Genomic DNA, 25,210 nt, shown 5'->3' on the forward strand with positions numbered 1-25,210 from the left:
TCTGCTGAGTGAGAGTACACCTTCATTGCACCACCTTCATCTACAGTGACAAGTAGGGGCTCCCCAAGATCTCAGGCTAAGAATCACCTTCTCCAGCCTTATCTGGAAAGTGCTTGAATATATATACACACACCAAATATTTATGGCACACGCTGGAACCTTCTGGGTAATAGTATGTCTACAGTTCGATGATTCCACAACAACCCTAGAGCTAAGAATAAAATGCCATGCTTAGTTTTTTCTTGTCAGGTGCTCCTTCGTGTTCAGATCTGGCCTCAGTATAATTATGTAGCACTTTGGAATGAAGATGCAGCCCAGAAGCCCAGCACTGGAGGCCAAGATGGAGAAGACCTGCACGGCTACCATGTATTTCCCTTTGGTGCTCAGGTAGGTGGGCACAAAGGACACCCAAACACTGCAGAAGACCAGCATGCTGAAGGTGATCAACTTGGCTTCATTGAAGTTTCCAGGCAGCTTCCTGGCTAGGAAAGCCACTGTGAAGCAGATTGCAGCCAGGAAGCCCATGTAGCCAAGTGCACCATAAAACATGGCAACAGACCCTTCATTGCATTGCAGGATGATCTCTCCAGGCTGGGAGTGCATATCAGAGTCAGGGAATGGGGGAGACAGTCCCAGCCATAGGATGCAGATGAGAACTTGTACAATGGAACAGGAAATGACAATGGAGTTGGCCAAACCCTTCCCTAGCCATCTCCTCACCCTGTTCCCCGGCTTAGTGGCCAGGAAGGCCAACACCACCGTGATGGTTTTTGCCAGAACAGAAGAGACAGCAACTGAATAGATTGTGCTAAAGGCTGTTTGTCGGAGAAGGCAGGTTGTTTTTCTTGGCTGGCCAATGAAGAGGAAGGAGGACAGAAAGGAGAGCAGGAGAGAGATAAGGAGGATGTAGGAGATATCCCTGTTATTGGCTTTGACTATTGGAGTTTCTTTGTATTTAATGAAGATTCCTAACCCAAAGCCTGTGGTTAAGGATAAGAAGAGGGCAAAGGAAGCCAGGAGGCTGCCTAAAGATTCTTCATAGGAGAGGAAGGTGATTACTTTTGGGACACATTGATCTTGGTCCTTGTTTGGATGCTGATCTTTTGGACAATTTTTGCATTCCTTAGCATCTGCGTAGAGAAAAACACACTTCAGTATCCTAACATCATTCCTAATATCAGTCACACACCTACAATGGTCTGAATGTTGTTTCAGTTGTGGAGTAAAAGTAGGCAGAAGGGAGAGATCACGAAAGAACACTGTTTTGTTGGGAAGAAGAGAGGCAAATGTTCACTGCTAGAAAAATCTTAATCCAGTGACTCATTCCCACAAAATCATCTTGTGCAGCATAGCTAGAACATCTCTGTGTGAGATGTTTCAGACCAGGGAATCAGAACATCAGAGCACTAGGTCAAACATGGCCCAGCATGTCTCCTCATTGGGTGATACTATTTTTGTAAGATGTCAGATGGGTGAGGCTTCAAGGGATCAATTAGAAGCTTAAGCAAGGTGCATTGCAACCCACCCATCAGGTGATGTATTGTGAGCATGTATTGGTTAAGTAGGCGGAAGTGCTTTCCATCCTTTGGAAACGACTTCTCCTTCTCAAGGTAGTTATTGAAACCTTGAAAAATCACATGTTCAAGTAACAGTGTGGGGCTTGTTGGAAAGTCTCTTTCAAATGCCAATGTGCTACTTTTTGGAGCCCTAAACACCAGAGGATTATGGAGCAGTTTGAAGGTGCTTGCAAATAATTTTCAGACAGCCTCTCACTGTGCTTTGAATTGCTGACACTCAGGGCTTTAAAGCATGAATTCAGCTGACATCGCTATTGCATCAGGTGATTGACAAATTGGCAGCAGCACCCAGCTGCTACTTTTGGCCTGGGAAATGAAGATCTAGCATGAAGACCGGTTAAAGCAGAGGCTCTGATGGTGTTTCCTGCTTGGCAGGGGGTTGGACTCGATGGCCCTTGTGGTCTATTCCAACTCTATGATTCTATGATTCTATAAAGGGATCAATGGGTTGACTCAGTATAAATGCAGCTTCTTGTCATGTTCCAGTATTGAGAAGCATATGTGTGAAGCCTAACTTCATTTTATTATATTATATATTTTATTATAAAAAATCACATACTACATTTGGATCTTATTCCTCCAAGGAACTTGAGATAGTATAATTTTTCATCACCACCACCATTCCTGAACTGCTGGAGACTTCTGAGAAATAGGCAGGTCCTCTCACTGGCAGTAGTGCCGACTGACTCCATGGCACACCAATAAGCCTCCTGAGGTCAAACATTTGGTGAACCCAATACTGACTGTCTTGTGCACTTGTCCCTCACCCATCAAAATAGCTCCCAGGACCAGATTCACTGACATGACTCCGTGCAACATTGGAGGTGATTTATTTATTTGTTTTAAAATCCAGATTAATTCTACATGTGTGAGCTGGTGGGCAAATAAATTACCCTGCTTCTGGGGAGACATTGCAGGCTGGCAACAGGTGAAACCTCTCTGGGGATGGCATTTCATTTATGGGGTGTCATTGGTAGCATCATGTTTGGGTTGGCTCAAACATTTGCCCCATCCTCCCATCAAAGGCCCTTTCCTCTGAGATCCTCTCCTACCTTCCAGAGTAGAGATTGTCCCTTCTGAGCAAGGAGCACAATCATAGCAGCAAACTGGTTTTCCTTCCTGAATCTTCTTGGCATATCCCGGGAGACAGGTCTCTGTGCATCTTGAGTGAGGCACAGCCTAGGTATAAAGAGAAGATTGAGCACTAAGGAGAAAATATTAGTAATATTTCTGCCTTTGGACACAGATCATAGGACAGGGAAATAACCATGACCTTACTGTGGGAGTCTGATTTAGACTTCCAAGCTAGACTGGAGAATTAGGTGATGCCTTTCAAGAGCAGATGACCAAACATTCAAAAAGGATATAGCAGTCATGGGAGGCTTCAACTACCCCAATATCTGTCAGGAATGAGCCAGCTCCTAGTGGAACTTTACAGCCAGCTGCAGAACAGAGAGGTTTAGAATTGACGCAGGCTGAACAATGGCCAGCTCCAACTCCCCCACCCCTTGGAATGCCTGTTGCCAAGGGAACAACTGAGAGCAGGCTGAAACACAGTCAAAGCTCTCAGGAGGCTTCTTCAGGGCCTGATGAGCTGCATCCAATGGTTGTAAAAGAGTTTTCAGATGTAACCTCAGAGCCTTTGTCTATAATCTTTGAGAATTATTGGATAACAGGTGAGGTCCCTGCAAACTGGAGGCGGGCAAATGTTGTCCCCATCTTCAAAAAGGAGAAAAAAGAAGACCTAGGTACCTATCAACTGGTCAAGGTGGTGGATTCTCATTCCTTGGAGGTTTTTAAACAGCTTGGATGGTCATCTGTCATGGATGCTTCAGTTGAGATTCCTGCATTGCAGGGGGCTGGACTAGATGATCATTAGGGTCCCTTCCAACTCTACGTTTCTAAGATTCTGTGCTTCTATGTACTATTCAAAATGATGTTAGAGCATAGCAGATGTCATAGTTAATAACATAACATTTCTCCTACCTTCTTAAATAGCTTGGGCCAGACAATTGCTTCCGGGTTCATGGTGAACTTCAGATTTGAGGACCCTTGTCTCTCTATTCTTCCAATTTTCACTCTAGCAAGAGAGTTATTAGGAAACAGCACCAGATTCACAATATCAAAGTCAATGGTCAGTGCCCCATTCTCATCCAAGTATTGTCCATCAGCTGAAGTGTTAGAATGGAACTGGACTTCTTTCAAGAATGGATGAAGCTGTAATGACAGAGGAGTCTCCAGCACCGAGAGAACATCAAACCATGTCCAGCCCTTCTTACTCTGCTTTCTAATCTTCTCTGACCAAGAACCACTGTCTCTCTCATCTGGACTTGTAGTGACCGTTCTAGATTGTTAGGTCCCCTCATTCTGCTTCAGCATTTTGAGGATGACCAAAGTTAGCATAAATACATATATTAGGAAAGGTGGATTATAGTGTTTAGAAAATATGTAAAGAATGACGAAGATGGCTTTATTAAAAGTTTGCAAGCATATTGATTAATAATAGCCTAAAATGGTAGTGCTTGCACCAGTGTGGTGTAGTGGTTAAGAGCAGTAGATTCATAATCTGGTGAACCGGGTTCGTGTCTCCGCTCCTCCACATGCAGCTGCTGGGTGACCTTGGGCTAGTCACACTTCTCTGAAGTCTCTCAGCCCCACTCACCTCACAGAGTGTTTGTTGTGGGGGAGGAAGGGAAAGGAGAATTTTAGCTGCTTTGAGACTCCTTTGGGTAGTGATAAAGCGGGATATCAAATCCAAACTCTTCTTCTTCACTGAAGTATTTTCCTCTAGTCCTAGCCTGCTTATTAAATTCTGTAAAAAGTCAGCTCCAATATCCATATTAGATCTAGATTCTGCATATTGTGACATTTCAAAACTGCCCTGATTTGGGAACCTTTCTGAATTGCCACGCTATGCAGTGTATGAGGCTGATAATAAGTAGATAATTTCTGAATTAGAGTTTCGTTCCAACTAGCTCTACAGCTCTCTCTATGTTGAGCTGACTTTGAAGTCTGTCTGTAGGTTGCTGTCTGCAAGTCTGCAGGAATATAGCACCTGAATCTGTGAACCTGGCCTCCTGTACAATGATGGGCCATTTCTGTTGTGTCCCACCTTGAACTCTAGGAGGATACCTGTCCCCTAGGAACCAAAAACACTCATTTCTGCCAGCAGGTGAAAAAAGCGTTATTGTATTATTTTAACATTGTATTGTATTTTCTGTTCATTGCATTTGCATGAAAAACACCCTGGGATCATGTTGATGTGATGAAGGGTGGCTTATAAATTTGTATGAATAAATGAATAAAATGCATCATTGCAATGCTTAACTCTGAATGCAAATTGATGAGTGAAGAAGGGTAGCCCAATTCTCAGAGCATCTTTTTTTGCACACCAAAGGTCCCAGCTTCAATCCCCAATTGCATCTCCAGGGTGGGGAGAGCGGGGAAAGATACCCTTCCAGAAACAGTAGAGAACCACTGCTACTCAGTCAATGTAGACAGTGCTAAGCTAGAGAGGCCAATGGTCTGACTCAGTGCAAGACAGTTTCCCCATGATCCTATCATGGTGATTCCAGAGCTGGAACAACAAATTGCAGGTTGCAAAAGGAAAAGGACATACCTGCCATGGCTCTAGCCTTGGAAGGTCCAAGCTGCCTCCTCCACCCACAATCGACATCCTCTTTGACTTGGAAGAATATGCAGCGTTCAAGGCCTGTGCCACAGTTTGGATACTAAAGTAATTCACGTAGCTGTCTTGGGACAGGATTCTTTCATTCTCTTCTTGGGGCAACATCTCCAGATTCTCCTTCTCCCTGCACTTTGTCAAACTCCTCACAGATAAGGCATGTTTTGGATATGAACAATCAAATGCTTTTCTCGAATAGCTTAGACTGGCTGAAGACGTTGGCCAATAGTAGTCCTTTTTCATCCTTTTTTTGGTCTTCATTACAAAGGACAAAGAGCCATGGGCATATTGAAAGCAGGCGTTATCAAGTAACAACATTTTGTTCTGAAGACCTGTGGTTATCCAGACTTTCCCCTCAGTTTGTATCCTTTCCAGTAAGGATTGTACCTCTATGATTATAAAAAGTCCATATTGAGAATCTGCAGAGTAAACAAATACATTGACTTGTCTCCACATGGCAGGTGGTTCTTGGGGTGCCCACAGCCAAGTTTTATGTACTACTCTTTTTGCGAAGGCAACACAGATTTCCTTTTCCATCATCAGAGGTGTCAAGGTACTCAGGAACCTTTCTCCATTGTCATTGTCTGGAACAAAGAGGCCGACCCATGTCCACCTGAAATGCAGGAGGAGTTGCACCACTCCTTGGTATTGAATTTCTTCCTTGGGAGCCATTTGGTAGACAAAAGGGGACTGGACTTTATCATGAAGAACAAAGCCATAACTGAACTGGAAAGTAAATGAAAAGAAATGGATGCTTTGTTTTTCAGCACCCAGACTGGATACTTCTATGCAAATGATGACAAATTTAGTTAGTGCAACCTCAGAAGGTTTCTTTTTCTTTGAAATAAAATAGTTTTTTTATATAGTCTTTTTCTTTTTAATTCCCTACCCTACCCAGAACTCCAGTGTCCAGGTTGGCTGCTGTAAATCAGTGAGAGGTAGCTCCTACTCCAGCGATGGCCCAATGATTCACCTCTCTTGCAATCAGTCAATGCTCAGTGGCCAAGCATTTATTTCTCATGCAGAAAATGCTGTGCTACTGAGTTTGTTACACAAACTGCTAATACTCTGCTGTTCTGTAAGTGTGCTGATGCCTCTTGGTATCAGTCGCTGAGATGTTCGGGCTGGAGAAAGCTCTTGAAGCTCCCAGTGCTTGACCAGGAGGAAGAAAACATGCCAGTCGGGCATGTGTCTCTGCCAGGGTCCTACACGCAAGTAGGACGATCCTAACAGTAATCACAGTAGGATATTTGCTAGAACTTGACGGACACAACAACAGATTTGGATTGCATGCATATGTATGGTACGACAAAGGGAAAGTACACAAAGGATCTTATTAAAGATCACTTTTAAAAGTATGGGAAAGATATAAAGATTTATTAGAACAGAAAACCCCATGGTGGTTTTCACCAATAGAAGCAACATCACTATATCTATATATCTATATCTATATCTATATCTATATCTATATCTATATCTATATCTATATCTATATCTATATCATCTCTCTCTCTCTCTGTGTGTGTGTGTGTGTGTGTGTGTGAGAGAGAGAGAGAGAGAGAGAGAGAGAGAGAGAGAGAGAGAGAGAAAGAAATGGCTCACATATAGGGATCTCTTAATAGAAGTGGAAGGGAAACTAACATTGAAAGAATATAAGGAGATTAGAGAACATGTAAATGATTGGTTGGGACGCGGGTGGCGCTGTGGGTAAAACCTCAGTGCCTAGGACTTGCTGATCACATGGTCGGCGGTTCGAATCCCCGTGGCGGGGTGAGCTCCCGTCGTTTGGTCCCAGCGCCTGCCAACCTAGCAGTTCGAAAGCACCCCTGGGTGCAAGTAGATAAATAGGGACCGCTTACCAGCGGGAAGGTAAACGGTGTTCGGTGTGTGCTGCGCTGGCTCGCCAGATGCAGCTTGTCACGCTGGCCACGTGACCCAGAAGTGTCTGCGGACAGCGCTGGCTCCCGGCCTATAGAGTGAGATGAGCGCACAACCCTAGAGTCTGGCAAGACTGGCCCGTATGGGCAGGGGTACCTTTACCTTTACCTTAAATGATTGGTTACAATATTTTCAATTAAATGAAGCCTTTAAAGAAGACAAAAAGAAAGGTTTCAGTTATACCTTTTCTAGATTTCAAAGAGAAATCATAGATGATAATACCAAATTATTGACGAAGATGCATAGCTTACTGCTAGAATCAGAAACCAAAGATGAAGAGGCCAAATGTGTAATGATTAAATGGGCACAAGATTTAGGACATAATATACAAATGAAAGACTGGGAAAAATTATGGAAGGTAGATTAAAAATTTACTGATTGTATAATTTTGAAAGGGAATTATATGAAAATGATGTATGGTATATGACTCCTGTTAAACTTGCTAAAATGTATAGAACAAGCTCCAACATGTGCTGGATGTGCAAAGAGAAAGAAGGAACATTTTATCATCTGTGGTGGAATTGTACAGTAATTAAAAATTACTGGGAAATGATTTATAATGAAATGAAAAAGATGTTTAAAATAACTTTTGTTAAAAAACCAAAGCTTTTCTGTTAGGTATTTCAGGACAAGAACCGCCAAAAGAATTCAAGAACTTATTTATGTACGTCACAATGGCAGCCAGGATTCTACTAGCTCAAAAATGGAAAGATGACAAGATACCAACCAAAGAAGACTGGCAAGTTAAAATGATGGAATATGCTGAAATGGTGAAACTTACAGGAAGACTGAGAGATAAAGACAATAGAGGCTTTTTAAAAGACTGGGATCCATTTATGTTGTATCTACAAAAATGTTGCAAAGAAAGGACCGCAATACCTCAAGGACTGCCTCTTTCCATATGAACCTACCCAGAGCCTGAGATCATCTTCTTAGGCCCTTCTTCATGTGCCTCCTCCTTGCGAGGTCTGGAGGGTGGTAACATGAGAACGGGCCAACTTTGCAGTGGTTCTCTTCTGTGGAAAGCTCTCCCCAGGGAAGTTTGTCTGTCGCCTTCATTACACACCTTTAGGCACCAGGCAAAAACTTTTCTTTTTAACAAGGCATTTGGTTGATTTGATTGATATCCTATGCCCTTTTAAAATACATGGGTTTTTTGACGGGGGTTATTGGGTTGTTGTTTGAATTTTGCTTATATATTTTGTGGTTTTAAATTTTGATTTTGTGTTGTGAACTGCCCTGAGACCTCTGTGTATAAGGCGGTATATAAATTTAATAAAAATAATAAAAATTTTAAAAATTGCTTTTTCATGAGGCAGCAAATATTGCCAAGTGTGTTTGACCCAAATCCAGTTCTTACCTGTGGGATCTTGTAGATGCCTGACAAACTTGCAATGTGCATGGAGATGTCAGATTCACCCCCTTCAAAAACAGCCATCAGCTTTTTCCACCTTCCACAGTTGTAGTTTGGGATATTGATTTTCCCACCAGCAAGGAGGTCTATCAGGGCATCAGAAGTCGTTCTTCCATCAAAATAGGTATCATAGATGCTGTAGCCCAGGGTGATGTTGGGTAAGAACCTCGGGTTCTGATTGATCTCCTGAGTAGCAAGCAAGAAGGAAAGAATCTGCCAGACTCTCCCACCCATCCAACTGTAAAAAGTGTGTCGCAATGAAAATTATCATTACACTCTTTTTTTGTGTAAATCAAGAAAAATATGAAAGGAAGCCAGTATGGAGGGCAAAGTGGGGCAAAGGTCTACCAATATCAGTTTCCACAGTATCTTTGGGAATGAGGAGGATGGAGGGAAGACAAGAACACAAACCAGCCCCTTTTCTAGCCCCCTCTTTGGCCAATCCATCAGTTCCCATGGTTAGCAGTTGCCACTTTTTCCAAGCACCTCTCCTTGTATTGTATAGCTCACAAAAAGTGGTCTCTGATAATGGTTTACATGTTTCTAAGGGAGGCACGGGAGGAGTAGCTCTTCACAGCAGCCAAGACTCTTTGTGAAGTTGGGTTCTGTAGGGCACAGAGCCAAATTGCTTCCACAGACTGCATTAGACTGGCCTAAGCAGAGTGGGAATTTGAAGCTTGCAGTTTATATAGATGGTGCTGTTGCCACTGTGGAAGGAGAGTTGCCTTATTCACTTTTCTCTGTGAGAAGAAGAGTATGGATTTGATATCCCGCTTTATCACTACCCGAAGGAGTCTCAAAGTGGCCAACAATCTCCTTTTCCCTTCCTCCCCCACAACAAACACTCTGTGAGGTGAGAGGGGCTGAGAGACTTCAGAGAAGTGTGACTGGCCCAAGGTCACCCAGCAGCTGCATGTGGAGGAGCGGAGACACGAACCCGGTTCACCAGATTACGAGTCTACCGCTCTTAACCACTACACCACACTGGTTCCCAGTGTGATTTCAGTCAGAGGACCAATCTCTCCTCTAGAACATTATTTCCAGTTGAGTGTGGGCAACTTCCCAATTTTCATGCTCCAGTGCTCCATGAGAGACAATGAGAGAATCAATTTCCTTTTTTTTCTTACTGCAACAAATATACCTCACATATTTTTCTATCTTATATAATACACTTGGGCAAGTCTGACTGAAATCTTTTAATGTTATTAAAAGTCAAAAGGCATTGAAATGCTACTTTTCAAGAAGTGGAAGGATGCAAAGAAATCTTTTAATTAATAAATGAAATAAATCACAGGAGCCCACAGCAACACCATTCTTGCTCAGGCCCCCAAGAGAGACCGTCTTACCTTCAGTCAGTTTCATCTCACAGGTTTAAAAGCAAAACCCTTTATCAGGGAATCCAGGGGAGAAAAGACTGACCGAGATATATCAAGAGAATTGGAGAGTGGGTAGGAAACAAAAATACATCAATAAGTCATTACTTACAAGTGAACCTTACTTAAGGGTGGGCTGGAAAAGGTGAAGGAAATTTCGTCATCATTGAAACTTAAAGATATTACTCCACCAATGAGGTGATGTCCTGAGTTGTAAAAATTCACAGGAGAATTTTGATCCCTGTTCAGATTCAGTGGGCATTTTGTCCTCTGATGCATCCCGTAGGTTGCAAGAAAATCAGTGTTATCATTCTGGGTCTGGCTGCTACACTCTCCTTGTGACAGGTCCTCCCAACTAACTGGAAGAAACCCTAAGCTGTTGCAAGGCAGATATTGCAGTTGCTTGACAAATACAGTTCTGTCTTTAGAGTGAAAGGTGAAAAACCACAGCTCAGTGGTACAGCATGTGTTTCGCAACCCAGAAGGTGCTAGGTTGAATCTCTGCTAACTGTCCCAGCTAAGGCTGAGAATGTCCTCTAGCTGGAGAGCTGCTGCCAGTCAGTTGACAGTTCTGAGATAGAAGGCAGCTTCCTATGCTCTGATCATGCGGCACACAGTCTTCTCTCAGCCATTTGCCTGCCTACATCTTGCCCCCAAGGACTCTGTGGCACACAATATATTTTATACACAAAGCCTTTCAGGCAGAGTGGAGTAAGTGACCACCCAATGCCCCTGTTTGGGATGTTTGCGTTTTTGTTCCCAAAGGCACCATTTGAAGGGTGTGCGAGGAGAACTCTTCGACTCTGGAAAGGTTAAGAATAAGGGTCAAGAATAGATCGGTGTGGTTTGTTAATTGTTCAGGGAAGCAATCTCCCACCTGAAAGCTTATGGGAATAGGTGCAGTTCAGGAGAAAAACATGTTGACTCAATAGATTAACATGGATCACAGAGGGGAAAAGTTGACTTTGGGTGGACTTTATTGAGACCTGAAGAGTCCAGAAGGCCCATCAAGTATGGTATCTTCTTCTCACAGTCTGTCTGTTTAGCTGTAAGTTGCTTTGGGTTGCCTTGCCCTGGGCAAGATAATGTGACTAACAAATTTAAATAATGATAATGATAAAAATGAATAATAATATGAACCTGTAATAGACACACCTGTTGATTATTCCAAGTGAAGAAAAGGAAGTGAAAATGTGCTATAAACAGATTTGTTTTGGAAAGTGGACACAGTTCAAGTCATGCAAATCACTCAGGGACCTGCAAAACATATGTTCCGGAGGTCCGTTCTTAACCTGAAACAGTATTTAACCTGAGGCGTGCTTTCCCTAATGGGGCCTCCTGCTGCCACCATTCTCATCCTGAGGCAAAGTTTATAACCCGAAGTACTACTTCCTGGTTAGCGGAGTTTGTAACCTGAAGTGTTTGTAACCCGAGGTGTTTGTAACCCACTTGCAGTATCTCCAAATCTGGGAGAGTTGTATACAGCTATTAACCAAATAAAAAACAACAAAGCCAGTGGATCTGATGAGATACCTGCCAAAATCTTCAAAGTGGGTAGAATTGAACTTACAGAACAACTTCACAAGCTCATCAAAAAAAATCTGGGAAAGAGAAGAGATCCCAGCAGAATTTAGGGATTCCAAAATTATAAATCTCTTTTGAAAAGGTGACAGAACTGATTGTGGAAACTATTGAGGCATCTCTCTATTAGCTGTGGCCAGCAAAATTCTTGCAAGGATCTTAGCAAACTGTCTCTTAACAATATCCGAGGTGACACTTCCTGAATCCCAAAATGGTTTTTGGCCTTCTAGGGGGACAGTGGACATGATTTTCACCACTCGACAGCTTCAAGAAAAATGCAGAGAGCAAAACCAACCCCTGTATATGACGTTTATTGACCTGACTAAGGCTTTCAACACTGTAAATCGTAATGCCCTGTGGACTGTCCTTCTGAAAATTGGCTGCCCAGATAAATTTGTAAACATCATTCGGCTCCTCCATGCTAATATGACAACAAAAGTAGCAGATAACAATGGCTCTCAAAGTGAACCATTCACAGTGGGATCAGGTGTTAAACAGGGTTGTGTTATTGCCCCAACTCTATTCATTATTTTCATTGCCATGATGCTACACTTTATCAAAGGGAAACTCCCCACCAGAGTAAAGGTAAAGGTAAAGAGACCCCTGACCATTTGGTCCAGTCGTGACCGATTCTGGGGTTGTGGCGCTCATCTCGCTCTATGGGCCGAGGGAGCTGGCGTACAGCTTCCGGGTCATGTGGCCAGCATGACTAAGCTGCTTCTGGCAAACCAGAGCAGCACACGGAAACACCGTTTACCTTCCCGCTGGAGCGGTACCTATTTATCTCCTTGCACTTTGATGTGCTTTCGAACTGCTAGGTTGGCAGGAGCAGGGACTGAGCAACGTTTCCATAATCTACAGTACAATTGAGAACTAGAAACCTTTCCCCTCTCTACTCATTATAGGTAAAGGTAAAGGTACCCCTGCCCGTACGGGCCAGTCTTGACAGACTCTGGGGTTGTGCGCCCATCTCACTCAAGAGGCCAGGGGCCAGCGCTGTCCGGAGACACTTCCGGGTCACGTGGCCAGCGTGACATCGCTGCTCTGGCTAGCCAGAGCCGCACACGGAAACGCCGTTTACCTTCCCGCTAGAAAGCGGTCCCTATTTATCTACTTGCACCCGGGGGTGCTTTCGAACTGCTAGGTTGGCAGGCGCTGGGACCGAATGACGGGAGCGCACCCCGCCGCGGGGATTCGAACCGCCGACCTTTTGATCGGCAAGTCCTAGGCGCTGAGGCTTTAACCCACAGCGCCACCCGCGTCCCTTTTCTACTCATTATACTTAATCAATATTCAGGTTGTGTTAAGGGTATTAGAGCTGGTGTTTTTGCATGTTCTTTTATAATAAAACTATGAATTTAATTACAATAAATCCAGGATGTGTTAAGGTTTGACAAAATTAATTTTAGTTGGTTAACAGAGAACAGTAGATTATTGGTATAGAAATCTCATAAATAGGATTATTCTTGTTGGGGGTTCAAATGGTTGGTTACTGGTGTCTTTGGGACTGTGCCACCTATGGCCCTTAAATTTTCAGCAATCAATAATTTGAACAGTTAATAGACAAACCAAGGCAAAAGAGGGGGAATCAACACGTGCTATAAAGCTATTTAATCTGTAAAGTGAACACAGCTGAAGTCCTACAACTGCTTCAGGGATCTGCAAAACATACTATACAAGCTTCCCCAACCTGACTCCTGCAAGGTGTTACCCAATGCTACCTTCCGGACCCTCCAGACCCTTGGCCATAGAGGCTGCTTTGAACTAGAGAAGGTGGATTCAAATGTTTGCTCAATGTTTGCCTGTTGATCTATCAAGAAAGGTGGACACTGGAATTCCAGTGGAATTCAACTAAAGAATGATTTGTCTTTGAGACTTGGAAGTGACATACTCCCCAAAGTATGGGACACAAACTTGAAGGAAGGGCTGGTGGTCTCCAAGCCAAGAGCTGCTCCCTCAGCTACCGGGGAGCCAGGCCAGAGTTGGCAGCTTATAAGGGTCAAAAGCAGACTAGGAAAATGCACTATAAATGACTATTACCGTTCTCTCTTCGCTAAGGTGGTCTCTGGCATGATGTTGGAGGACCAAAATCATGTAGAGGCTGCCATGGAGCCACATTGGGACCTCCATGGCAACCCTTGGACTGTCTCACATGGTCTTTAGTCTAACATATTGAGCACATCAGGCAGCGCACAGCCTTGAGTTCAAGATTGGAGTACTGCAATGCACTCTACGTGTGTCTTCCTTTGTGTCTGATCCAGAAACTGCAGTGAGTTCAGAAGTGACTGTCAGGAGTAAGACCTTGTCATCTTATAATAATTCTCTCCTCAGATCTAGGACTAATTTAGACTGCTGAGTTATAAATGTGTTGTAAAAATATGACACCGGGGGGCTCTGTACAGCAGTCAATGCAAAATTGAATTGAGAGCTGCATAACTTGTTTTTCTTAGCTTTTTTTAGATCAGTGTAGATCCAGCCCTTTAGTGGTTGCTGGTTTGTTACTGGACCAAATGCAAGGTGTTACAAAAAATCCTAATATCTCGGCACAAGTTGACTTGTGGAATTGCCTCACTTTGTATACGTCCACTCAACTGATTCAGTTTGTAGAACTGGCACTGTTACTGGTGTTTACTTAATACTCATTCTGTACTGATAATAAGTTAATTTGACAGCCTGTACATTTTGCCAGTCCCTTCCTATTGAAATCTTTACTGGAGACTCTTTTTTTTGTCCCTGGGGAAACCAGTTTTATTCAGGGTTCAGATACGTGGAAGTTGGCAAGTGTTTTTATCTATTGTTAGCTTCATTGTTTATTTTACAATATTTTGAATATTTAAAATAACTGTTTTTAACATTGTCTTTTATTGAAAATTTATAATTTTTGTTGCTTTTTATAAATCACTTGAAGGGTCTATTTATACTGAAGTGTTATATAAATTGGACCTGATCTAGCGTCAATAAAGATCAGCCAATCCTGGAACCATGTATTGAGTAAACTTTCTTCTTCTTCTTCTTCTTCTTCTTCTTCTTCTTCTTCTTCTTCTTCTTCTTCTTCTTCTTCTTCTACGCAGCTGCTCCCATAAAGGTTTCAGAGGAGATATTTACCCCCTTACATTTATCAGAACCACAGTGATTTATTCTTATTCTCTGCAGAGTCCAAGAGATAGTTCCACACCCCTTCACATATTGCCTTGGGGAGCAATAATGTCAGCATCACAATTAAGGGCCGCAGGAGGGGTTTTTTTTTATTCAACTATGCTTGAAAAGTCTGGTGTATAAAATACCTTGGGGCCAAGATATAGAGCATTTGAAGGAGAAAGTATAAAACTTAATCAGAATATAGGAAGCTGCCTTCTAGCTCAGGACCATCTAGTGACTGGCAGCATCTCTCCAGGTAGAGGACATCCTCAGCCCTACCTGTTATCAGGTAGCAGAGATTGACACCTGACACCTTCTGGGTGGGAAAAAGATGCTCCATCACTGAACCATGGCCCTTTCCTTCAATCCTAATTTGGGATGAGCTGAACACCTCTTGTATTTGTCAAGTCGCTGAAGCCTCTGTCTTGCATTTTTTTTGGGTTTCTTCTAATTAGCGGCTTCTGTGGACAGGAACAGTCACAAGGAAATAGTAGCAGGCAGACCCAAAATGATTATTGTTATTATAACACTGCTTCTTTTGTTGCCTCTGGCAACCCATGGGGTGCAGCAGAGGGCAAAATGTCCACTGAATCTGATCAGAGATAGAAATCTGACTGTTAATTATCACCGGCAAGGAGATCACCTCATTAGTGGAATTATATCTTCAAGATTAATTGGAAATCAACTTCCCTTTAGCTTTTCCAGCACCCCAGTAAGTGATTTTGAGAAGTAAGTAATGGTGTATTGCCATACAGTGGTACCTCGGGTTAAGTACTTAATTCGTTCCAGAGGTCCGTACTTAACCTGAAACTGTTCTTAACCTGAAGCACCACTTTCGCTAATGGGGCCTCCCGCTGCCGCCGCGCCGCCAGAACACAATTTCTGTTCTCACCCTGAAGCAAAGTTCTTAACCTGAAGCAATATTTCTGGGGTAGCAGAGTCTGTAACCTGAAGCGTATGTAACCTGAAGCGTATGTAACCCGAGGTACCACTGTATTCCTTCTTCCTAAACTACTCTCCACTTCTCTTGCCATACTGATAAATCACTATATTTGTTGTTTGAAGATTAAGGGAGCATCTCATCCACTGGAATAAAATACAACTGGAAAATCTGAGTAGGCGTATTGCTGGCATCCGTCTGTCTATTTTTCCTGGAGGTGTAAACAATAATGCCATTGGATGGAGACCTGTTATTTGTTCCATTTGTTTATTAAAGTTTTCTGTACGTCACTTTACTTGGTGAAAAGCAGTGTATCAATGTGCTTTACGCTATAATTTAAGTATTAAAAAAAAGTCTTGCTCTCTAAAGTAAACATGTTTTCTATAAGCTAAAAAAGTGTGTTTGAGTCGCAGCTTTTCTGTAGTTGTCTCGTTGTCTCTCGTGAAACCTTGTGGAAAGTCAAATGCTCTGACCACGGCCCTTGGCATGAATAATGGGAAGTTTCCTATTCTCAATATGCAATCATCTTCTAGATGTTTATCCACAGAATTAGTTTCCCAGGTTTGACTCACTACCCTTACCAGGAGAATGAAGACAGGGTATGGCAGGCTGTTCCTTTATAGATTTGTGCAATGATAATTGGAGCAAACCACCTTCAGTAGGAACTGAACAATTCTTTCCCCCAGGCACAACATAACCTATGCAACTTCAAACTGCAGATGCCTGCTATCCTTAGGCAGCTGAAATGCCTCCTGTGTGCTAAGATTGGCTCTGGGGACATTTTCTGAGGTGCTCAGCAGAGCTCAACATCCGTAAGTCTTTTTGGCTGGTGTGAGTGGTTGCTCTTCCCAAATCGCACTACAAACATGCAAACCATGATTGGGGGACCAGTTTTTGTGAGATATATAATGCCTAGAGTAATCTTTTGATACAGGTAGCCACAGAACTGGTCAGAGGGCCAAGGACGTTACCAGAACATAGGCCTCCATCCTCCTCCTTTGCAAAGATATTGCAGATGCTATTACTGGTACACCTCAGCCCCACTTTGTCCTACTTACTGGCCTCCTTTCATGCTTGCCTTGATTTATACAAACAAGTACGCAACTCATTTTCACAGAATGGTGGGTGACTATGTGATACACCTTTTTGCAGCTGGATGGATGTGAGGAACTGCCACGTTCTTTCCTTCTCACTTACTGTTCAGGAGATCAATCGTAACCCCAGGCTCTTACCCAACATCACCCTGGGCTACAGCATCTATGATACCTATTTTGATGGAAGAATAACTACTGATGCCTTGACAGACCTGCTTGCTGGTGGGAAAATCAACATTCCAAACTACAGCTGCGGAAGACGGGGAAACCTTCTAGCTATTATTGAAGGGGGTGAAACCGACATCTCCATGCACATTGCAAGCATGTCGGGCTTCTACAAGATACCACAGGTAAGAACTGGGCTCAAGTCAAACATACCCAGCAACATTTGCCATTTTATAAGAAAAGCAAGGTATGCTTAGCTTAGTGCAATTTATTTTATTGCTCCCTGCCCCCCAACCAGTTGCAGCCTCTGTAGCACGTTGCTACATAAATTTTGCCCTACCAGAAATTGGCGCTTTCAAGTGCTGTTATTGAGCTTGGCACGGGAAAGATTTCCTCCGCTGTTCCATGAGCCTGCTACCTCTTCTTACAGCTCCAGGAACTGTTAAATAAAATTGTTTAATGTACAGTTGTACCTTGGTTTATGAACAGTCCTGTTTGCGAACTATTCAGTTTACGAACTCCGCAAAACCGGAAGCAGTGTTCCGGTTTGCAAACTTTACCTTGGTTTACGAACAGAAGCCGAATGGTGAAACAGCACCTGCAGTGGGAGGCCTCAATAGGGAAAGCACTCCTTGGTTTAATAATGGATTTGGTTTAAGAACAGATTTTCAGAACGTTTGTAAACCTAGGTACCACTGTACATTGAAATGGGAACTAAATTTATAGTGTGCCTGTATTGTATACCACGAGGCATGGTTGGAAATTTCCACTGAAGCTGAAGAAGAGCTTGCTAGGTTAATCATTAATGGGGTTGTATCATGGAACTGTATGTGCATGTCTACTGGTTCAATCACATGAAAAAGGTAGTATTAGAGGTCCATGCCTATGTTAATCTGGGAGATATCCATGTTTGGGTGTGTGCCCTTTGTTTGAAGCTACTGAAGAGAATGGATGTGTGAATCTGTCTCCAGCAAACAACCTCTGGCTAATGGAGACTGAAATGGCATGACACCAGCAATGAGCTGCATGGCACCACAACTGCCACCCACCAACTAGGTGAATGGAATTTCTCCAAAGAGAGGGACGTTGAATGTGGAGTACCTCAAGAGTTGGTATCAGGACTGATCTGAAATTAGGAGTGAAGAGTGAGATGGCCAAGTTTTCTGATCATACTGAATTGTTCTAGATTGTTAAACCAAAAGCAGATTGTGAAGAGCTCCAAAGAACTTCTCCAAATAAAAAGGCACATGCAATTCAATATAAACAAGTGTGAATTTATGCACACTGAGGGGAAAATCAGCCTTAATTTCACATGTTTGCTTCTGGGTTCTGAATTGGCATTGACTGAACAGAAATGAGACCACAGGGTCTTGGTAGATAGATCAATGAATATGTTGCCTCTTCAGCATTTGTCATGTAAAAGCAAATTCCATGCTAAGTACACCATCAGGAAAGGAATTAAAAATAAAACTCTCAATCTCATAATATAGTTATACAGACCTATGGGGCCACTGCCTTTGGAAGACTGTGTTCATTGGTTTTTTACACATCTCAAACAGTGTACAGGTTAAACTTTATTCGCATTAGCCAACAGCAATGGCAACATAAAACAAGCAATATATACAAATAAAAAGGCAGCAATGGGTAAAAAGGGCAATCAAATGACCAAATGTATTATAGAATTGGGAAAAAGTTCAGAAAAAGATATTGGAGATGAGTTGGTTATATTCAAAAGGGACCATTGGAAAACAGTGCTAAAGCTCCTGTCCATTCTGATAACACACAACCCTAATTTTTCAAAAGATTTCAATCTAGGGGAGTAGTGCATGATGTAGAAACCACTCTGGGTGTTGTGGTGGACTGACCTCTCAGACCTACTTAAGGCTTTATTGTTTTGCAGGATACATTTTAATGGAAATGTGATTTTAGACTTTTGCATTCATAATTTTGTTCTATTGTATTTCTCTAAACTGCTGAGAGACAATTGCCATTAGGTGATAAATAAATTGCATATATATGAAATTTCAAAAAACATTGAAGCTTATGCTAATTAAATGTTTCATCATATTTGATTTGATTTGATTCACACAGAGGTACCCAATCTTTGTCCTGAGAAACAAAACACCAGTTTCTTTTCTTTAACAGCTCAGTTATGGCTTTGTTCTTCATAATAAAGTCCAGTCCCCTTTCGTCTATCAGATGGTCTCAAAGGAAGAAACTCAGTACCTGGGAATTATCCAACTCCTCCTGCATTTCAGGTGGACGTGGGTTGGTCTCTTTGCTCCAGACAATGACAATGGAGAAAGGTTCCTGAGTATCTTGACATCCCTAATGATCAAAAGGGAAATCTGTGTTGCCTTCACAAAAAGAGTACTACTACAAACCTGGCTGTGGTTACCCCATGAAGCACCTGCCATGTGGAGACAAGTCAATGTCTTTGTTTACTGTACAGACTCTCAATATGGACTTTTCACAATCATGGAGGTACAAACCTTGCTTGAAAGGATAGAAACTGGGGGGAAAGTCTGGATAATCACCGCTCTTGAGAACACAGTCTTGTTCTATGAGACGGAATCCTTCCGGTATGCCCATGGTTCTTTGTCCTTTGTAATGAAGACTAAAAAAAAGATGAAAATGGACGACTCCGAACCAATATTCCCTTCTGTTTTGGATCTTTGGCAAGAAGAATTTGAATGTTCATATTCCAAACATGCCTTGTCTGTGAGAGGTTGGACAAGATGCAGGGAGACGGAAAATGTGATGATCCAGCAGGAATTTATTGAACAGGTTCATTCCCAAGATAGCTATGTTCATTACTTCAGTATCCTAGCCATTGCTCAGGCCTTGAATGCAGCATATTCATCCAAATCAAAGCAGATGTCACTGATGGGAGGAGGAGACCTGTTGGGACTTCAAAAGATTCAGCCATGGCAGGTATGTCCTTTCCCTTTTGCAAACTAATGTTCATTGTCCCAGCTTTGGAATCACCATATTAGGAACATAGGAAGCTGCCTTAACATGAGTCAGACCATTGGTCTCACAAGTAGCATTGTCTATATTGACTGACTGACAGGGGAAATGAATTATCCATAAAGGAGTTTCCTCTGTCGTTGTAGCTTCATCCATTCTTGAAAGAAGTGCATCTCTATTCTAATACTTCACCTGATGGACAGTACTTGGATGAGAATGGGGCATTGGCCATTGACTTCCATATTGTGAATTGGGTCCTGTTTCCCAATACCTCTCATGGTAGAGTGAAGATTGGGGAAGTAGAGAAACAGGCATCCTCAGAGGTAAAGTTGACCATCAACCAAGAAGCAATTGTCTGGCCCCTGGTCTTTAACAAGGTATGGAGAAATGATATGTCATTTTATTACTTGTGACATCTGCTAGGCTCTAATAGCTTGTTGAATAGCACATATGAGACTTTGACTGTGATTTTACTGATACAGTGGTACATCGGTTTACGAACTTAATCCATTCTGGTAGTCTGTTCTTAAACCAAAACTGTTCTTAAACCAAGGCATGCTTTCCCTAATGAGGCCTTCCACCGCTGGTGCTCTTCCACTGTTCAAATTCGTCATTATACCGAGGTAAAGTTATCAAACCAGTTTTGTGGAGTTCGTACACCGAATAGTTTGTAAACAGGACTGTTCTTAAACCAAGGTGCCACTGTACTTCCCTAGAGCGAAGTCATTGAGATGAATGGAACAGCCTCTTGAGTATGTATAAGATTTCACAGTGAATAGGAGACTTTCCTAAGCACAGTAAAATAGCTTTCCCAAATGTAAGGTCTCCCCAATCTGTTCAGAATATCCAGAGGACAGCATGTATTTCCTGTAGGGACACCCTGCACCCACCCACAAATATTAATCAGAGCTGGCAATTATTAATCACCTGCCAAAATAGGGCCTGGAGTCACTTATGGCCATTGGAAGCAAATATATGTTTTCCACAATCTTGCCAAAACACTGTGATCTGTTTCCAAAAGCACAAATGCTCCTAATCGTTTCTCATTGATTCTCCTTCCTCAATTTCTGCCTAGACCATGCCTCGTTCAAGATGCTCACAGAGCTGTCACCCTGGATGTGTCAAGAAGATTCAGGAAGGGAAGCCCCCGTGCTGCTATGATTGCACTCCCTGCTCAGAAGGGACCATCTCCACTCAGGAAGGTAGGCCAAGACCTCAGAAAAAACCATCTTACCTGGGAGGATGGGGCAAAGGTTTGAGCCAACCTAAGCATGATGTTTGTAATGGCATCCCATGAGTGAAATGCCTCTCGGGTTTTTGGAAGTTCAAAAAGCAGCACTAGGAGGCATAAGCAGTTTTAACGGGGGGGGAAAAGCATGTCCACCTCTTTGACCAATGAACATACATGCACAAGTCATCAGCTGATGGTCAGTGAAAGTCTACATTCCTTAAGCTCACAATTATGCCTTTGAGGCCTTACCCATCACACAACTCAAAAAGTGGCATCACCAAATAGAGTGACCTGCTGAGCTAAGTTTAATCCAGTGGCCAGAGGTTCCCAGCACCAGTTTACACTTAATAGAAGCACTTCTGAAGTATCTCACAGGCCAAGCTTTTCTAGCCATGCTCCCCATGATCTATTTTGGTGGATGAGACCATGGATTAAGATGTTTTTGCCAGTGAACTTTTGCTTCTCTCTTTCCCAACAAAACTGTGTTTTTTTTATCTCTCCCATATGCTTACCTTCCCCATATGCCTAGCTTGGTTTACAACTGCTGTTAGGATACTGAAGTCTCTTTTTCTCTCTGCAGATACTGCCAAATGCACCAAATGTTCAAATGATCAGCATCCAAACAAAGACAAAAATCAATGTGTACCCAAAACAATCACCTTCCTGTCCTATGAAGAACCTTTGGGGAGCATCCTAGCTTCCTTTGCCATCCTCATATCCTTAACCACAGTTTTTGTGTTAGAAATCTTTATTAAATACAATGCCACTCCCATAGTCAAAGCCAACAATAGGGATCTCTCCTACATCCTCCTCATCTCCCTCCTTCTCTCATTTTTGTCCTCCTTCCTCTTCATTGGCCAGCCAAGAAAAGGGACCTGCCTTTTGCGTCAAACAGCCTTCAGCACCATCTTCTCAGCTGCTGTCTCTTCCGTCTTGGCAAAAACCATCACTGTGGTGCTGGCCTTCCTGGCCACTAAGCCAGGGAGCAGGGCGAGGAGATGGCTGGGGAAGAGTTTGGCCAACTCCATTGTCATTTCCTGTTCCAGTGTACAAGTTCTCATCTGCACGATCTGGCTGGGGACATCTCCTCCTTTCCCTGACTCTGACAAGCACTCCCAACCTGGGGAGGTCATCCTGAAATGCAACGAAGGGTCTGTGGCCATGTTCTATGGTGCCCTTGGCTACATGGGCTTCCTGGCTGCCATCTGCTTCACGGTGGCTTTCCTAGCCAGGAAGCTGCCTGGAAACTTCAATGAAGCCAAGCTGATCACCTTCAGCATGCTGGTCTTCTGCAGTGTTTGGGTGTCCTTTGTTCCCACCTATCTGAGCACCAAGGGGAAGTACATGGTAGCAGTGCAGGTTTTCTCCATCTTGGCTTCCAGTGCTGGGCTTCTAGGATGTATCTTCATTCCCAAATGCTACATTATTATACTGAGGCCTGATCTGAACATGCGAAAGACCAGAAACAGCTAAATATGATATTTGATTGTTAGCTCTAGGGATATCATGGAACTGTAGAGTTAGAATCCACACCAGAATATTGACTGCAATGTGCAGCTGGCCATGTATATAGTGAGGCAAGGATCCAATTGTGTGCTTATCATGGTTCCCTTAGCCTCACATGTGATGGAAAGCAGGTAAACATCTACTGGTGAATCTCTGGATGATATTCAGAAGACCTCTAAGAGATTCTGATAGCTGGTTCTTCAACAACAGCAACTGTGGAGGCCTCTTCTCTCTTGAGTTAAGCTGTTCATTGCTCTTAGCTGAATTGCACAAGCTGCTTAAGAAGTTGCAAACTGAATTGCTAAAGTACTAAATAAACTTAGCTAAATTCGAATAAAGTCACATTAAGACAGCTACATTTGATTTGATTAATTATATTTCTATGCCACTCTTTATTAGATTGAATCGCAGAGCAGTTTATAGACAATGAATAACAATAGAATAACAATAACAATAGACACAAAAGAAGAATGGTTATGCAAGCTGACCAGGTACTTGGAATTCGCAAAGCTAACTGATGTATTAAGACACAAATCTAATACAATAGTTAAGAAAGAATGGGATCATTTAAACAACTGCCTGATGAATCAAGGTTCAGCACCTAAGATCTGGTTGTGCCAGCAAAAGCAATAAAGTCCTGATACCAAAATGAGGAATCAATAGAAATACAGGAAAATATCTCTACTGAGAACAATGAACTGTTGCGGTATTGGCGGAAGTCTTTATTTGTTGTTTTGTAGGTATATTTGTATGTAGTTCTCTGTGTTTTAATTTAAGAATCTTTTTGTAAAATATTAGTCTAACAATGAATGATTTACTGTTATCCTAGTTTTATATACACACACACACTTTCCCCCCTTTTCTTCCATTTTTTTCTCTTTTTCCTCTCTTCCATACTTCTCCTTTCTTTTTTCATCTTCTATATTATGATATTACTTTTCCTGGTCGGGGACAGAGGGTGGCGCTTGGGGGGGGGGAATTGTCATCGTGCCACTCCTTGGTGTGTGGAGTGCCTCAGGGTGCGATACTCTCCCCGATGCTTTTCAACATCTTTATACGCCCCCTCGCCCAGCTTGTCCGGAGTTTTGGGCTGGGTTGCCATCAGTATGCCGATGACACCCAACTCTATCTGTTGATGGGCGGCCATCCTGACTCGGGCCCAGACACACTGATCAGTTTGGAAGCTGTGGCTGGATGGTTACGTGGGAGCCAGTTGAAGCTAAATCCTTCGAAGACAGAGGTCCTGTGGCTGGGACGGGATGATATGGGATTGGGGGAGCAACTCCCATCTCTTGCGGGGGTGCAATTAGTGCCAGCACCATCCGTTAAGAGTTTGGGTGTAATCTTCGACACCTCCCTTTCCATGGAGGCGCAGATTGCAGCTATAACAAAGGCGGCATTTTTTCATCTCCGCCAAGCTAAGCAGTTGGCTCCTTACCTCTCTCGCCCTGACCTAGCCACTGTGATCCACGCGACGGTCACCTCCAGACTGGATTATTGTAACTCGGTCTACGTGGGGCTGCCCTTGAGACTGACCCAGAAACTCCAGCGGGTGCAGAATGCCGCGGTGAGACTCCTTACGGGGTCCTCACTGTGAGATCACATTCACCCGGTGCTATACCAGCTGCACTGGCTCCCGGTGGAGTACAGGATCAGGTTTAAGGTGCTGGTTTTAACCTTTAAAGCCCTATACAGCCTAGGACCCTCGTACCTACGGGACCGCCTCTCCTGGTATGTCCCACAGAGAAACTTACAGTCTTCAAATAAAAACATCCTGAAGGTCCCAGGACACAGAGAGGTTAGGCTGGCCTCAACCAGAGCCAGGGCTTTTTCGGCTGCGGCTCCAACCTGGTGGAACGCTCTGTCACAAGAGACTAGGGCCCTGCGGGACTTGACATCTTTCCGCAGGGCCTGCAAGACAGAGCTGTTCCACCAGGCCTTTGGCTAGGGCACAGCCTGACTCCCTCCTTCGGCAATCTTCACGGAGCTCTGGCCCAATGGTTGCCATTGGTTTGATTTGAATTAATTTTATAATGAATGATTTTAGAGTGTTGTGTTGTACTGTTGTACTCTTTTATTGTTGTTAGCCGCCCTGAGCCCGGCTTTGGCTGGGGAGGGTGGGATATAAATAAAATTTATTATTATTATTATTATTATTATTATTATTATTATTATTATCAATTTTTGATTCTTTTTTTATTTACTTAATCAGTTTGACGACTGTAAGTTTTGTTCTAATTGTTTGTGTATGCAATATAATTCAACAACAATAAACAATAGTGTAATAGAACATCACAAATATAGACTTATAGAGAATAATGAACAATTCATTGGTATAACAATTACAGCTCGTTGGTAAAACCATTACTAATAATCAGTAAATCGATTACAATTTATAAAACACTGTTAACAAAACATCTAAAAATATTATATTATAGCATTCACAAAGTACTACCGCATTTTATAATTTATGAAACAATATTAACAACAGTGTGCAGGGGACACGGGTGGCGCTGTGGGTTAAACCACAGAGCCTAGGACTTGCCAATCAGAAGGTTGGCGGTTCGAATCCCCGCGATGGGGTGAGCTCTCGTTGCC

General features: G+C 42.8%; 3 protein-coding genes across 3 annotated transcripts in view; 1 reads left to right on the forward strand and 2 right to left on the reverse strand.

The window, feature by feature from the left end:
* LOC114592604 (uncharacterized) overlaps positions 1-25,210 on the reverse strand; it is a 134,542-nt gene that overhangs the window by 44,141 nt on the left and 65,191 nt on the right. The window lies entirely within an intron of this gene.
* LOC144327080 (vomeronasal type-2 receptor 26-like) lies at positions 232-8,848 on the reverse strand. Its single transcript, XM_077925294.1, has 3 exons — positions 8,561-8,848; positions 2,630-2,756; positions 232-1,130 (listed from the first exon to the last, which is right to left on the reverse strand). The coding sequence occupies exons 1-3, from the start codon at positions 8,846-8,848 to the stop codon at positions 232-234; spliced, it is 1,314 nt and encodes a 437-aa protein (XP_077781420.1).
* On the forward strand, positions 17,064-22,625 carry LOC144326626 (vomeronasal type-2 receptor 26-like). The gene is made up of 5 exons (XM_077923209.1): positions 17,064-17,090; positions 19,051-19,839; positions 20,022-20,252; positions 20,951-21,077; positions 21,687-22,625. The coding sequence occupies exons 1-5, from the start codon at positions 17,064-17,066 to the stop codon at positions 22,577-22,579; spliced, it is 2,067 nt and encodes a 688-aa protein (XP_077779335.1). The 3' UTR covers positions 22,580-22,625.

This window comes from Podarcis muralis, chromosome 2, assembly GCF_964188315.1.
Source record: "Podarcis muralis chromosome 2, rPodMur119.hap1.1, whole genome shotgun sequence".
NCBI classification, from domain to species: domain Eukaryota; kingdom Metazoa; phylum Chordata; class Lepidosauria; order Squamata; family Lacertidae; genus Podarcis; species Podarcis muralis.

Excerpts from the sequence above, each read along its gene's own strand:
- LOC144327080 (XM_077925294.1), bottom strand. The coding sequence starts at position 8,848 with ATGGGTGGGAGAGTCTGGCAGATTCTTTCCTTCTTGCTTGCTACTCAG. Across the intron at positions 2,757-8,560 it reads GCATCTACAAGATCCCACAG|GCTGTGCCTCACTCAAGATG; the intron begins GTAAGAACTGGA and ends CTTTATACCTAG. Across the intron at positions 1,131-2,629 it reads GACAATCTCTACTCTGGAAG|ATGCTAAGGAATGCAAAAAT; the intron begins GTAGGAGAGGAT and ends TTCTCTACGCAG.
- LOC144326626 (XM_077923209.1), top strand. The coding sequence starts at position 17,064 with ATGTCGGGCTTCTACAAGATACCACAG. Across the intron at positions 19,840-20,021 it reads AAAAGATTCAGCCATGGCAG|CTTCATCCATTCTTGAAAGA; the intron begins GTATGTCCTTTC and ends CTGTCGTTGTAG. Across the intron at positions 20,253-20,950 it reads GGCCCCTGGTCTTTAACAAG|ACCATGCCTCGTTCAAGATG; the intron begins GTATGGAGAAAT and ends ATTTCTGCCTAG.